General features: G+C 29.9%; 1 protein-coding gene across 5 annotated transcripts; it reads right to left on the minus strand.

Annotated features, from left to right (window-relative positions):
• Positions 1-2671: 2671 nt before the first annotated feature.
• LOC108912497 (facilitated trehalose transporter Tret1-like) lies at positions 2672-11495 on the minus strand. 5 transcript variants are annotated; one of them, XM_018717730.2, is made up of 5 exons: positions 11303-11494; positions 10155-10215; positions 9010-9250; positions 8082-8180; positions 2672-4081 (listed from the first exon to the last, which is right to left on the minus strand). In XM_018717730.2, the coding sequence occupies exons 4-5, from the start codon at positions 8131-8133 to the stop codon at positions 2754-2756; spliced, it is 1380 nt and encodes a 459-aa protein (XP_018573246.1). In that variant the 5' UTR covers positions 8134-8180; positions 9010-9250; positions 10155-10215; positions 11303-11494; the 3' UTR covers positions 2672-2753. The 5 variants fall into 5 exon arrangements, with proteins under 5 accessions (XP_018573246.1, XP_023311565.1, XP_018573247.1 ...); XM_023455797.1 differs by lacking the exon at positions 9010-9250 and having other exon boundaries at positions 11303-11495; XM_018717731.2 differs by lacking the exons at positions 9010-9250; positions 10155-10215 and having other exon boundaries at positions 11303-11495.
• Between the last annotated feature and the right edge of the window lie 3974 nt (positions 11496-15469).

A 15469-nucleotide genomic window follows, 5' to 3' on the forward strand; every position in this document is an offset into this window, starting at 1 on the left:
GCCCCTAGGTGGGGGCCTGTAGGCTGCAGCCTACACCAGCCTATAGGTAAATCAGGCACTGCGCAACATCCTGGTATATAATACTCTATCATATTCGAATAAAATGCTTTCAGGATTAGAATGACATAGGTATCATGAGATTTATTTGAACCGATACCTACAGATTAATTAAATTTGCTTTCATTGCGCCTGCCAAATTTAATGTTTATGGCATACATGTTCTACCTATAATTAATGGTCACATTTTCTTTATTACAGGAGACAGACCCTTCAAATTTCACGGCATCGACGTTTTTATTTTGTATTATTAGATATTAAGACAATTTTTAGTTGAACATGTCAAACTAATTTCTTATTATTGTTTGAACTAGTTTTTTTTTTTTAAATCTCGTTAGTTATAGTGATTATGCTCATTTTATTTGCAAATTTCATTAGTTGAAAAATTATGAAAACTGTATCTCAAAAACGAAGCAACCTTTGAAAATGTTTATACAGGGTGTAAATAAATAAGTGCGAAAAAGGGATTGATTTCCTGGAAAATAAGGTGGGTCTTTCATATAAAAAAATCTCATTTGTACATCCTCTATGAACATATAACCGCTTAAATGGCGCCAAAAAAGTAGGTAGTTTTTATTTTTTTCTGAAATACCAAAAAGTTACAAAAATGAAATTAAGTAGATGTTTCCTGCTATCGAGAAGGCACTTGGTAAACAGTTTGTTGATTTTCCCCCACGGTTGTAAGAAGTGGAAAAAAGCCACACCTAATTTCATACTTCATAATTTTTTCTTATTAATATGTTACCATTTCAAAATGAAACAAGTCTTAGGAGCGTTTTTTTCTACCCCTTACAACCATAGGGGAAAATCAACAAATTGTTTACTGAATGCCTTCTCGATAGCAGAAAACGTCTACTTATTTCACTTCTGTTACTTTGTCGGCATGCCAGAAAGAAACTACATTTTTGGTACTCTCTTTAAGCGGTTGTATCTTCACAGGGGATGTTCAAATAAGATTTTTTTATATGAAAGAATCACCTCATTTTTGGACAAGGAATCACCCCTTATTGAATTTTTTGCACTTATTTGTTTACACCCTATATATTTATTTTTTTTAGACTATCACATCCCACTTCCAACATTAAATCTGACTCAGCCTGTACAAAAAATTATTTATTTTTGTTTGTTTATATTTCATGTAGACATATTAGATTACCCTTGCAAAATTATTTGAAGTTGAAGACTAAATCATATTAGACTTGACAAAACTAATTACACAAAAAAAGCTCTACTACAAAGAAATCTTTTTGTTTCCCCATTTTACTTGGGATCGTTTCATCATGCAGCTTCTCTTACATGGAAATAATAAATGTTACCTAATGTAAAGAATTTTTATCTAAATGTTTTTGAGAAAGGACGTTTTATGAAAAGGTTGATGTTTTGTTCCAGAGAAAAATAAATTTTAAATTTCCACTAGTGTTATCAATTATGGAAAACTATTTTGCAGTTTGTACATTAAATATTTTTTAAGATTTAAAAATCACAATCTAAGGGCTTTTATTCTCTAGATGTTAACATTTAAATAGAGGTAAGTTAGTCTAAACCGTAAAAAATATATATGTAATATAACTTTGATTTAACAAAAGATTTAGATTATTAGAACTTCAATTACTGCACTCTCTGTGACTGTGCTACTGAAACTTGAAATCTATTTATCACTGGAACTTTGCCTTCTATGCATTAAAAAATAACCCTGTTTATTTTTGGGTATCTCAAACTTCCTATGTCATATGTATTTCATTCAAATATCTAAAAAAGTAAATTATCCAAAAGTTAATAGAAACACCACTGTGTATATGGTGTCTCGACTAAGGTTCCTATATATACACATAGGACTCAAAATGCTTAGTTCCTGAGATGCAAAATGTTCAAGTTAAATTCCTTTTAGTTTTTTTTTAATATAATCAAATAATTTAAAATAAATATATCAATATTTACACATTCGTTATACTCCAAAAGATAAAAAAGACTTTGCCCTATCTTTCTTGGCATGCCATTTTTCTTTTTAATTAAGTCCAATAATTTTGGATCTACATTTTTAACCAAAATTTGTCTATTGCTTTATTACCTAAAAGTATATATAAAAAAAATTCAATAAATGATTAAATGTGACTGTTTTTGTTTAAAATGTGCAAAATTTTAAAGTTCTGTTCCATAGCAAGTAAAAAATATGAAAGGAAGATGTAAAATTTTACCTAGGGCTTCCAGTGTAAACAGCCTTTAAACGATTCTACTTTTCAGTTATCATTACATTCTATAAAGGATAAAAAGTGAAATACCTATATAATTCTTCATTCGTCTTTATCCATTATCCATTATTATCATCCATACATTAAAAAACAATTTCCAGGAATTTCAACTTTCACACTTTGTAGGTACCTATCTCAGAAACCAAGCATCTTTTTGACATGATTATAGGAACTTATTTTCTTATTTCGAGACGTTCTATCATAAAATAACACTGTGTACAAAGTAGGTTAAAGAAAAACATATGCCCTCTTGGCAAATTTTAGTGACCATTTGGTCCTAGCTATGGCCATAGTAGCAGTCGACCTGATGAAATTTTCTTTAGAACTGATAAGAGGAATGTGGATGTTGGACGAACAATAAGAAATAATATAAAAAATTATTTTATTCAGAAATACAGCTATCAACAATTTTGTAAACAGTATAACAAAATGTATTTTACAATTTATTTATTTGTCTAAAAGAGCCTGAATTTCTTGGAAACTTCTGCCTTTTGTTTCTGGTACTACAAATATTATGAAAAGCAGACCAACTGAACAAAATCCAGAAAATAACCAGAAAGTTCCTCCCCTACCTAAAACATCATTAAGATCGTTGAAGAATTTTGTAACAAGGAAAGACATTAACCACCCTGTGAAACCTGTGATAGTAGCCAAGAAGAATTTTACATTTGATGGTAATACTTCAGAGGTTATTGTATAAGGTAAAGGTCCATATCCAATGTTGAAGGTCACAGTATATACGACTAGACACAAAATTGGCAACCAAGATACTTTACTCAAATCAGCACCATTATTGTCTAATAAATAAAAGTAAGCGCCTAAAACTATTTCAGATGTTATTATTCCCAAAGAGGAACACACCAGTAAAAATTTTCTCCCCTTCCTGTCCACTATAAGAGGTCCTCCGAAACTGGCAAGAAATAGAACTACTCCTACAATTATAGATGAGATTTCTGCCGAGATTTTTGTACCAGCTGCTTCGAAAATAAATTGTGTGTACGCTAAAATAGCTCCTAAACCAGACAGTTGTTGAAGAGAACTTAAGCCTAGAGCTACAAAAAAACCTTTTATGACATATTTTCTTTTTAGTGTGTTTAAAATGTCCCCTTTTTGATTTTTATTAATTTCATTTTTTATCTCGTCAATCTCTAATTTTACATTGTACAAATTTTCCTTCCCTGATCTTAATACAGTCAAACATTTTTCAGCCTTATAATCATTTTTATTTACGTAGAAATAAGGACTTTCTGGGGCTAATAAAAAGAACAAAATAAAAAAAACAATTGGAAATATAGCCAGTGTTAAATTGAACCACATTACAGACATGTACGGTCCTGTTATATAGGGAAAAAGATCTCCGAAACTAGCAAACGTGCTGTAGGAAACTAGGAGCATCCCTCGATACGAGTCTTCTGAAATTTCAGCAACATACATAGGTAATACTATATAAACAGAAGACAACGACACACCACCCAAAAATCTACCAAAATAATACCAGTGTATGTTCTTCGCAAAAGCGAAGGCTATGAATGAAACTATGTGAGGAAAGGCTAAAGCTAGTAATACTGGTTTACGGCCTATCCTGTCAGCTAGGACGGCAAATGGAAGGATTCCGCACATAGCTCCTATATATTGCAGTGAACCAATCCACGATTCTTCACTTGCCGTTATTGGCCTACCCAAAGGGTTGATGTTGGTGTCATTCGAATACAATTTGGGCAATACTGGCGAAGACCAGGTCAATGTGGTGTCACCCGTTAGAGCCAATAAGTTACCTAAAAAATTAATTTGTCTTTCAATAATGTCAGTTCAAATATAAGTTGATTTTGTATAAATGTCATGACAAGGGCTTCACCAGCCAATGGGATAGGGGGGGGGGGGCAAGAGATGAGAGAGAGGATGGGAGAAATATAAATTATAGGTAGAAATAGGTACAGTGAATAAATTTTTTTTAAGAATATTTTTAATAAAGCCTTTTTAATATTATACAGGGTTCTTCACGGTAAGTGGCCTATTAGACGTTTCAGAGGAACCAAAAACAATATGACTCTGAAATTTTGTGTACGGGTGTTATCAGATAAGCTCTCTTCAATGAAAATAATTCCATCAATGTAGCACATCCGGTTATACCGGAAGTAGGTGTCAACTTCGTTATTTTAAATGGAACACCCTATATATTATTGCATTATCGACAAGATAAATTAAAAATAAATGTTAAAGCTTGCCTGTACCTAAATCTAACCGTTTTCGAGATAACAGACATTTTATAAAAATTTTGACAGATGTAAACGTTTCGAAAATTCTTTATATCTCTCTTCGTTCTGGGAGCTTTTACTCGCTTTTCGGAATACACAAAGAACATAAGATGCACTAGCTTCCGCCGACAAAATTACCTGAAAAAAATTATATTAAGTGTCTCATTTTTCACGTTACATTTTGAAAACTTAAAACGGACAAAACTTTTTAAATTCAAATGGAACACCCTGTATTTTTCTGCATCATATTATAGGAAATCAAATTCTCTTTTCACTGATATAGGCATTGTAGGGGTTACAGTTTCAATTTTCTCAGATATTTGCTGATTACTTACATTTTAAAGAATATTACGTTAAAATATCATCAAATGTGCCCTGAATGGCAAATATTAGTATTGTCATTCAGTATTCTAAAAAGAGTATCAAGTACTTTCTCGACAAAATGCAAAAATGCAGAATAATTATTTTAATGAAGATATTTTATATCCATTCACCATGAATCAGTATTAGCTGCATTTCTATGATTTGGTATTTTGCAAAATTTGAAAAATTGGACGAGAATGAAACTTGGCCATCTACATACAATAGCGTTCTTTGTAGAACATTGATTTGTTTTTGCATAATTACATTAATAAAGTGCGTTTTTCACGTTTGTTGCATCTTTTAAATAATGAGGGGGTATATTTACACAAAAATAATACCTAATAAAATTTCCTTCCATTGGGATACTATTATTAGCAACTGTAAGTGCAATAACAGGGTTCATAGTTCAAAAGTAAGAATGAATTCCCTGACTTTTCCAGGTTTTCCCTGACTTTCAAAATAAAATCCAGGACACTTGTAGTTAATTTTTACATACTAATTGGTGTTTATGCATTAAATTTTTTCTCGACTGGACTCCATAATCTTTTTTATACCCTAAGAACCTCTTATAAAGGTTTCAAAACCACAAATAGTTTTCTCTTTCAAGAACCCAGGACCGGCTTTCACAAAATTTCCAGTTGCAAACATCAAATTCCCTGACTTTCATGAATATTTTTAAAATTCCCTGACTATTCCCTGTTTTTTATGAAGAATAACGAATTCCCTGACTTTTCCCGGTATTCCCGGTTTTCCCGGCCGCTACGAACCCTGAATAAAGAGCAAATAACCATCCTTTCATTAAGAAAACAATGAAATGTAAAGTAACCAAAATTTTAAGTTATAGTATCATCTCAACTTCATTCTAAATATCATAAAATTATAATAATGTATTTATTAGTTATTTGAAATTATCTATTTATTGTCTTTGCTATTCTTTAAAAACATTTACAATATTAAAAATTAAAGAAAAATTCTCAGAAAACCAACCAAAATAATTTCATTAATGGTTCTTATCTGTTTCAGTTGCAAAATACCAAATCAGAGAAATACAGCTAATAATTTTGATTCACGGTGAATGTTCCATGGATATAGAAATAATTCAAAATATCTTCATTAGAATAATTATTTTGCATTTTTTTTTTTGTCGAGCAAATACTTGATACTGAATGACACTACCAATATTTGCCTTTCAAGGCACATTTGATGATATTTTTAACGTAATATTCTTGAGAATGTAAGTAAACTGCAAATATCTGAGAAAATTTAAACTGTAACTCCTACAATGACTATATCCGTGAAAAGAGAATTTGATTTTCTATATGATGTAGAAAGATATAGGGTGTTCCATTTGAATTTAAAAAGTTTTGTCGGTTTTAAGTTTTTAAAATGTAACGTGAAAAATGGGACACTTAGTATAATTTTCTTCAGGTAATTTTGATAGGCGAAGGTAGTGCATGTTATATTCTTTGTGTATTCCGAAAACCAAGTGAAAGCTCCCATAACGAAGAAAGATATAAGGAATTTTCGAAACGCTTGCATCTGTAAAAATTTTTGCAAAATGACGATTATCTCGAAAACGGTTGGATTTAGGTACAGGGAAGCTTTAACATTTTTGACTTATTTTTAATTTATCTTGTCGATAATGCAATAATATTTGTGGTGTTCCATTTAAAATAACAAAGTTGACAGCTACTTCCGTTATAACCGGAAGTGCTACATTAATGGCTTTATTTTCATTAAAGAGAACATATCTGATAACCCTCGTAAATAAAATTTCAGTCATATTGTCTTTGGTTCCTCTGAAACGTCTAATAGGCCACTTACCGTGACGAACCCTGTATATTTTATATTTTATTCTGATTACTGATTCCGATACATAAAAATTTAATTTTTTTTATTTACAATTCCAGAGCTAAATAAAGTAGTGTATTAGCTAGGGAAAATAAACTAAATATTACTAACTACTAACTAATTATTACTTGGGATATATGAGGATCGTTTTTACCTGGATAATTAATTAGACCTTTTGATTTTCATTATTTATTATTTAAATGTAATTTATTATGTATATATTTTCAACGTGAGTTATTCAAATTCAAAATAAAGAAATACTGTGACATTAGGTTTCCACTGGCGACATATTTTTGGTAATATTTGAGTAGCCAACTGTTCCCTTATCTGGTAATTTGTGGTTTGATGCACACTCAAGTTAGTCACTCATTTATACACATTTCTGAATACCAGAATTGAGAATGAGATGAGGGCACCCTAAGTTGAGTGAAGCATAAGTTTGATATGAGTGAAAGGTAGATTTAGGTAGATAGATTTAGGGCAGTTTCTGAATTTGGCCCTAAGGCCCAAATTCATAGATCTCACTAAAGTTCGGCTCACACTTATCTCATACTAAACTCACCCTAATCGTATTCATAAACAATTCTAATTCAATGAGTCACTTAAATCGTACTCAAATTGCCCTCACAAATGAGTGCTAGGTTAGTGACATATTAGTGGTGTCTGACGTGTGCTTATATGTTCCTAATTTATTAATTTTGTGGTTTCATAATATTCTAGCAGTATATTTTACAAATAATTAAGTCCAAGTTCAATAAAGAATATTCTATACGTGAACGCTATATAAATTATACATATTTTTTAAAAATTATTTCTGTTACATACGACATAAATGACTGCTTGTCACTCATTCTAGTCTATATGAAGTACATAGTAGGGAAATTTTTATTTTTCTTTAAAAGTAATTTATGTCTTAGAGTCTACATTATAATTTCATGAAATTTTCTCTGCTATTACTCGGTGTCGTTTCTTGAGATACAGTGTGTTCATTTCAGTATATATTTTCAAGGTGAGTTATTCAAATTCAAAATAAAGAAATACTGTGACATTAGCTTTTCACTGATGACATATTTTTGCTAATATTTGAGTAGCCAACTGTTCCCTTATCTAGTAATTTGTTGTTTGATGCACACTCAAGTTAGTCATTCATTTATATACATTTCTGAATACCAGAATTGAGAATGACATGAGGGCACCCTAAGTTGAGTGAAGCATAAGTTTGAGATGTGAAAGGTTAGTATAGATTTAGGGAAGTCTCTGAATTTGGCCCTAAGTATATGAATGTAATTATTGATATTATACACACCTGCAAACGCTACAACAAACACATAATTAAGATTTCTTGGGGAATTTCTCATCTTGAAACATCATTTAAATATTGAAACGTAATGAGTTTTTTGATGACCTGAAAATTATAAACTATTGTTACAATTGTTCACTATAATTCAAAATAACAGTAACACTATCACATGAAATGAAAAGTATTTATTAAAATCTTTTCATATTAAAAATATTTTTATTGTAAATTATTTCATTGAAAACAATAAGATATACTTTATTATTTATTGTTTAATTAAACAAATATTGAAGTGGAAGTGGAATCAATCATTACTGATTAAGTTAAAATATATTATTAATAATTTAATAAATAACATGTTAATAAGTTATTGTAAACAGGTATAAATTTCCTAATTATTATTTTTTTTCATATTTTAATCTATTTTCCTAACACAGGCAGCATATAAAGAGAATTAAGGTTGTGTTTGAAAATGCATGCTTATAAATGAACTACTGAATGAACTAATGAAATGAATAGGGTTAAGAGTTCGTAGCCACATTTCTTCTGGAAAGTTAAACCTTAGATATATAAAAGGTATCTACTGTTTTTTATTTAGTTACCGCATTGAAACATTATTAATCATAAATCACCAATAAGCCACATAATACTTATAATAAATTTGTATTGATTAATATCTGACATTCAGGTTTCTCGTATCAGATAAACACTATCAGAATTGGTACTTAATACTTAAATGATTTTTACAATAAATATTTAGAAATCAATTTATTGCATTATGATAATGTTGGCTCCACAAAAATATATAAATGTAATGTAAAATTAATAAAATTTTTATAAGGAATTCATATACCTATGTACATTTTAGATATAAGAACCAATTTAACAATTAACGATATCAATATATTGTAAATAATATTTATACATGAGTAGATACCTTATTGAGCTCGCCGGTTGACTTTGCATTAGGAAACATCTTTAAAATATTACTTAAATATCATTTTCTTAACCTTCAATTACGAAAAAGTAAACATGGAAACTTCAGTAAGTTAAGGTTATGATGACAAGATGACATTGACTAATATCAGTCAAATCGTTGTCATGAGTTCTGACGTCATGACATTAATTAAATCCTATTAGCTTTTACAGGACCGAACTCGTCAGGTTTTGAATATTTACTAAAACAATAAAACAATGAATATATTAAAAATATTTTTGGTAATTATTTACTTTAGTGGCACCCTCTCCAATTTTCACAAAATTTTGTCTAACCCCCTATTTTCGATGGTGCTGAACACGAATCTGAAGTTACTTTTGTACAGTCGAACCTAGAGTTGTCGAGAAAAAAATTTTTTAAAATTTTAACCTGGATATTTCAGTTAACACTACGTAGAACTCTGTATATTTTATGTAGCTTTCAGAACATCTGTTATGAACAATTAACACTGTTCACGAAACACATTTTCGTAAATTTCAAGTAAAAAAATATGTATTTAATAAATAAAAATGTTGTAGTTTGAATCCGCCATTTGTAATTCGTGATGACAACATTGAGTTCCCCCACTCTCATTCATCTCTGTTCATCCCACATAAAGTTTACTATAATTTTATTTATTAAATACATATATTTTTAGTTCAAAATTGGGAAAATGCGGTTCTTAAACAATGTTGATTGTTTATTACAGATGTTCTGAAAGCTACATAAAATATACAGAGTTCTACATCGTGTTATCTGAAATATTCTGGTTGGCATTTTGAAAAATTTTTTTCTCAAGAACTGAGTTCGACCGCACAAAAAAACTTCAGATTCCTGTTCAGCACCATCGAAAATAGGGGAGTAGACAAAATTTTGTGAAAATTGGAGAGGGTGCCACTATAGTAAATAATTACCATATTTTTATTCTACGTAGATGAAAAATAACAAAATTCAGCATTTATTATTCAATAAAAAATACTTAAGGACTGGATCTACTTATTCATTTTAGGTACCTCAGACTGACAATGAAAGATACCTAATAAAAATTTTGAATGCAAAACTTCGATGTTCTATAAAAAGTTAAAGAGGGTTTTTCTCACATCTACCAGAAAATCAGTTTCCTTCTTATTGTGGTCGAGTTAGTGTGCTTTTTTTAAAATTTTCGTTCTGTTACAAGAAAAATTAAATAAGTAATCTATATAGGTACTCAATATTTTTATAACTTTTAATAAATTATTCCTATATATTTAAAAATATCATGACTTATATGTAAAAACTTAATTGCATCTTTTTTTTGTAAATTTAATTAGCGTTAGGGTTATCAGTAAAAAAAAAAACAGATAGAGTAGGGAATTGTTTTGTAAACTACCGCGTAAACTTGATTACATTGCGTTGTAATAAAGTATAGAAAATTATTTTAGTAAAACAGGGGAATTTGTAGAACACATATCACACCTTACACAAAATAGCTTGTCATGAAGACACATAATTTTCCATAGAGGGATATTAAGAACATGTCGGTGTTGGAATAATAACCTCCAACACTTTTCCAGTTTCACTTATTTTGAACACCCTGTACAATTCCTTAAACCACAGGCATGTTTAAATCTATCTTACATTAAATATAAAAAGTACTAATCATTGTACATATAAGCAATAAAACATTTTGTAACACCTACGTAACGTACGTAAAAAAGTTCAAAATGTGTAAGTATATAGGATAGGTTATTAATAAATCGTGGGTATAACAAGAATAATGTAACTTTTTTGTATTTAGTCTTATTTAGTAAATACGTATGATTAATTAACATATTATTTCAATGTAACAGTGACAATGACGAGGATAAATCACGGGACGGACAATAGAGACAGAAAATAGCGTAGTAACCTCAGAGTAATAAATAAAGGTAGTAACATGTGACATAACCTTATCTTTAAAAAGCCCCATTTACATTAGTCAGGTACTTACCCCAATATTTTAAAATAAAACATATACTTAAAAAAATGGCCTGCATTTAATTTAAAATCACTTCCTTGGCCAATCAAGTCATTTAAAAAATATTTTATTTACAAGTTGCCTTACGCCGGTTGTGTAAATTAAAAGTGTCGAATCTGAGTACTTAATTTGTCTGAGTCTAATCTCTGTTTTTTCTTACGCAATGTGGTGTCACAGTACAGTATTAATAACTGCAAGTCAATAGGCAGGTACTATCGTCACGGCACTACGTATTTAAAATTTTACTTGTTTACATACCTGCTTTATAGTAAACTTTTAGATAAAACAACACTTCTAAAACACCTCAAATAATTATTGTTTAATTTCAGCGGGATTCATATCAAATTGAATGTGTTGAGAGTTGAGATTGCTGAATGCTGACTCTGCATTTTCGTACAATGTATGTATATTTTTCCAAGAAATTAAGTATCAGTAATAATAAAATTACAATTCAATTTATATCTATTAAACATCAACATATGGAAAGTCATGGAAAAGTTCAATATTGTGTTAATATCTAGAGTATAATCTGTACAAATATTTCAGCAGTGGCAGCTTAAGTATTTTATTTATATTCTGTATCTAATATCGATATGATATATGTAATACTGGTTGCATAATACTACATATTACACGAACACATTTTTAAGCAGCTCTAAATAAGTTTCTTCGTCCATTCGCAAATAATTAAACCAATCTCCCGGCTCTTCGTAATTCATGCAAAAGATATACGTGTGAAAATTGTTTTCTTTTAAGTAACCATTCTTTAACCCATTTTGAACGTTTTTTTTTTGTTTTTAGATTTAAATTTTATAGTAATTGCCGCCGCCACTGCCAGTGTTGTCGTATATTCCATCACAGAACGGTTGATGTTAATGACACCACGATTTCAAAAAAACTGAACAAAAAAACACGTTTAGTGTGTGGCTGTTATCGTTGTTCGTGTTTACCCGTTCAGATAAAACTGTACGGGTAAAACTGCCAAAAAGAACGTGTGCCTGTGGGGGCCTTTACACAGACAAAATTACTATCGCTCAAGCTATGTAATTTGTCTATAGGTGTAATGTAAGCAGCTTTACGGAGTAGTTTGCACATGTTCCTACGTGAATATTTTTTTACTTAATGGATTTTCGTAAGGGAATGAAACAAATTTTAATCATCAATCAATGATCCTCTATTTTACTAGAAAAGCTGTGAAAAAACAAAATTTAAATAGGTATAATCAATATTTTGGTCATAACATTGCCTACTTTTGGAACTATGAATCGCTATTAGACGTTATTATTATACAGGGCTGGAAAATCCACATGATCCATTTGCCTTTACATGAGAGCAACAAAGTAATGTAAAGAAATCCGTGCGATAGATAAGGATGGCTATAGTGAAGACGTTTCATAATCTGAATAGTCACCGCCCGTTTCGGGTTAGAACTATTCAGATTATGAAACGTCTTCAATGTAACCATAATTATTTACACTTACGTTGATAAAATCTGCCAAGAAAAGATGTTTCCTCAAATTTTTACTTACAGTTGCCTATCTTACAGGGGCAACAACTTATATTTATCGTTGACATCAACAACCTTCGGAGCGAACGTATAGCAGAAATTACACCGGAAAAAATCGGATATCATGTTAAGATATAATTATCTATAAACCTAAATATCTACAGGGTGTATTTAAATGGAGGGGCACAAATGATACCAGAGTTTCCTTAGGTGAAAATAAGTAGATTTAACCTAACATATACCTATATCCCAAGTCGCATAATAAAAAAAAGATACAGGGTGTCAAAGTGCTTAATGATTTCTATAATTTTAGTCAGAAATGTTTCAAATTTTCAACAGATAGGTTTTTTAATGATGGGAAAAATAATATAATAATGATTTTTGAGTGTCGAGTACGAGGCGCCCTCGGCAGGCCACGTTATTCATGGAATATGTAGTAACTTTTTGCCAACCCCCGTATACAGCTATTAGTAACAAAATATGAAATATAGGTATACTTATTGAAGATTACTAAAGCCAAATGTTGAGGAGATACTTTTAATTTCATAAATTAGTGTTACGAATTTATACTTCTACGAATACCAAGATTCGAGAATAAAAAAATCGAGTAGGTAAATGTCATTTGATAATACTGGTAAATTGCAATTTTGAAGCATTAGTTTAAAGTGTTAATTGATTTTAGTCACTATTTACCTGCGTCCTTTACAAGATCAGAATTCTGAAACTAGTACCAGACCGGCATCTAACAAGTATTCATGAAATTTCAGTTTCATAGTACTTCAAGCAATCAAATTTTGCAACTGCCCTTTTTAACTTTTAGAACTAACTTTTTCTTTAAGAACTGCCTTTTCAGTTAGAACTAATTCTTAGACTATGCGCTGCTGGGCTCACAAAGAGAACTTCAGTAACGAAAAAATTTAGAGAAAGGGAAATTAAAATAGGAATGTCACACCCTAAGGTCTCTGAAAGGGTTGTAAATATATTTGCAACAATTTTTTTTACGTAACCAACTGATGGAAACGAGCAGATAGTTTTGAATTTTTTTAAAGTAAATGTTTATAGAAATATCTATTAAAATTTTATATGAACATTCTTTTATTTCCATTTCATAATGAATGCTCTAACTTAATAAAAATAAATAAAAATAAGAACATCTGTTCACGAAAGTTGTTTATATGAGTTTAGAAGTCCTTTCCCAAAAAAACAGTGATCCCAAACTTCATTATAAAAAAAATTGACCACTAGTTTTTCCGCTTTAAACATATTTTCAAAAAAAAATCTTCATGTTAATTATTTAATTAAAAAAAAAGTACCTACATAATATTATGTTAAAATTAATTAAATATATTAAAAACATAGACTTATAGATCGTATACTTTTAAGATTTTGAATATAAAATATTGAAAATAAAAACCATTTACATTTTCTTCCCATCTTATCATTTCAAGAGTACGAAGTATCTATCAGAAAATATTTAACAAATGTAACAAATCGGAAGGGGAAATATTGTTAAGTAGGTAGTGAAAAATAATCACTTTTTAAAATATTTCAATGAAACTTGGCCAAAAATGAACGTGAGCTTATTTTTTATTTAAAACATAGAGGTCGGTAAGAACACCAGAGAGTCGTTTTTTTGTCATATTTTTTTGGTATTAGAAATATAGAGAAAATGCAAATATTTCATGAAATACTCTATGTATTTACCTACTGCAAAAAGGTATACTTTTTAGCATGTTTTAAAACGAATTTAATTTTTTTTACTGCAATTGTCAGCTGGGAACAATAAACTTTATATTGTATTGAGATAAATCGTAAAAGTGATGTTGACACAAGACTACATTTGGCATATCATTCAAAATTGGAATTATTTTGTCATATTTACGATAATGTTTCTAAAATACAGAAAATATAAAGCGTGGTAAATGTGGACTATAACAAATATATTTTTTTTAACAACAATGTCTTACAAAATCCAAATAAAACCCGACATACATTTTTAGACAAACGAGTGCAACAATCTCTCAAGAGAAAATTTGTTTGTACACAGTAACGGATTGTCCCAAAGGCTTATTTTTAAAGTATAATTAGCAATTGAGTAAGTAATTAGAAGTATTAAATTAGCAGTAAACTGCAGGTGATTAACCCATTAACGCCGATAAAAAAAAAATAAAAAAATTATGCAAATTTTTAATACAAATAAGTAGTAAACATCTTTATTTAACATATTTAGTCAACTTAAAATATTTTTTCTCTAAATTAACCGAAAAACAAGGTGTTCCCATATGGGACCTTTAGGCGCAACGTCACCAGAAATGAGCAACAATGAAAAAAGTAAAAAGTAACTTGTTCTTTTAACGAAACTTTAAAATAATGAGTAAATGTTATTACTGAGTATGAAACTTCCGAAAATAGTCAACGTATAAGCCGATATTACATTTGCAGCACATTGTTCTTCCTCGGCTGCTACAGTTTTCACCACCAAATCGTCTTCTTTTAGCTTCAGGAATAGTGGTTACATAATGATGCATGCCATCATACCTTATATCGTTACTGACTCGAAAATCACTTGCTGCTACCCGAGGTATTCGTCCTGTAGCGCGAGCTGGTACTTTATATCTCGTTAGATATGTCTGAAAATAAATTTAAAAAAAAACGTCAAAATATGATTCCTCTACAAATTGTTGGTTTTACTCTACCTGCAATATATTTCTCCTAAAGTCAAGTTGACAATCGCTTTCTGAAGGATAATTCCACTAAAAGAAGATTTACAGCTAAAGATATATATTAGTTCAACCGAGCTACTGCCTAACGGGCCCATATGGGAACGCCAATGTTTACAACAATATTAAACATAACCAAATAATCAGTTAAATTATTCTCGAATAGGAATATGTTTTTAGATATAATAGTATAATAAA

The sequence above is a fragment of the Anoplophora glabripennis genome, unplaced genomic scaffold, assembly GCF_000390285.2.
Source record: "Anoplophora glabripennis isolate ALB-LARVAE unplaced genomic scaffold, Agla_2.0 scaffold602, whole genome shotgun sequence".
Lineage (NCBI taxonomy): Eukaryota > Metazoa > Arthropoda > Insecta > Coleoptera > Cerambycidae > Anoplophora > Anoplophora glabripennis.

Bases quoted from the DNA above. Each gene is read 5' to 3' on its own strand.
- LOC108912497 (XM_018717731.2), bottom strand. From the start codon at position 8,133: ATGAGAAATTCCCCAAGAAATCTTAATTATGTGTTTGTTGTAGCGTTT. The intron at 4,082-8,081 runs GTGTGTATAATA...TTAATTTTTTAG, and splicing joins GTTTGTTGTAGCGTTTGCAG to GTAACTTATTGGCTCTAACG.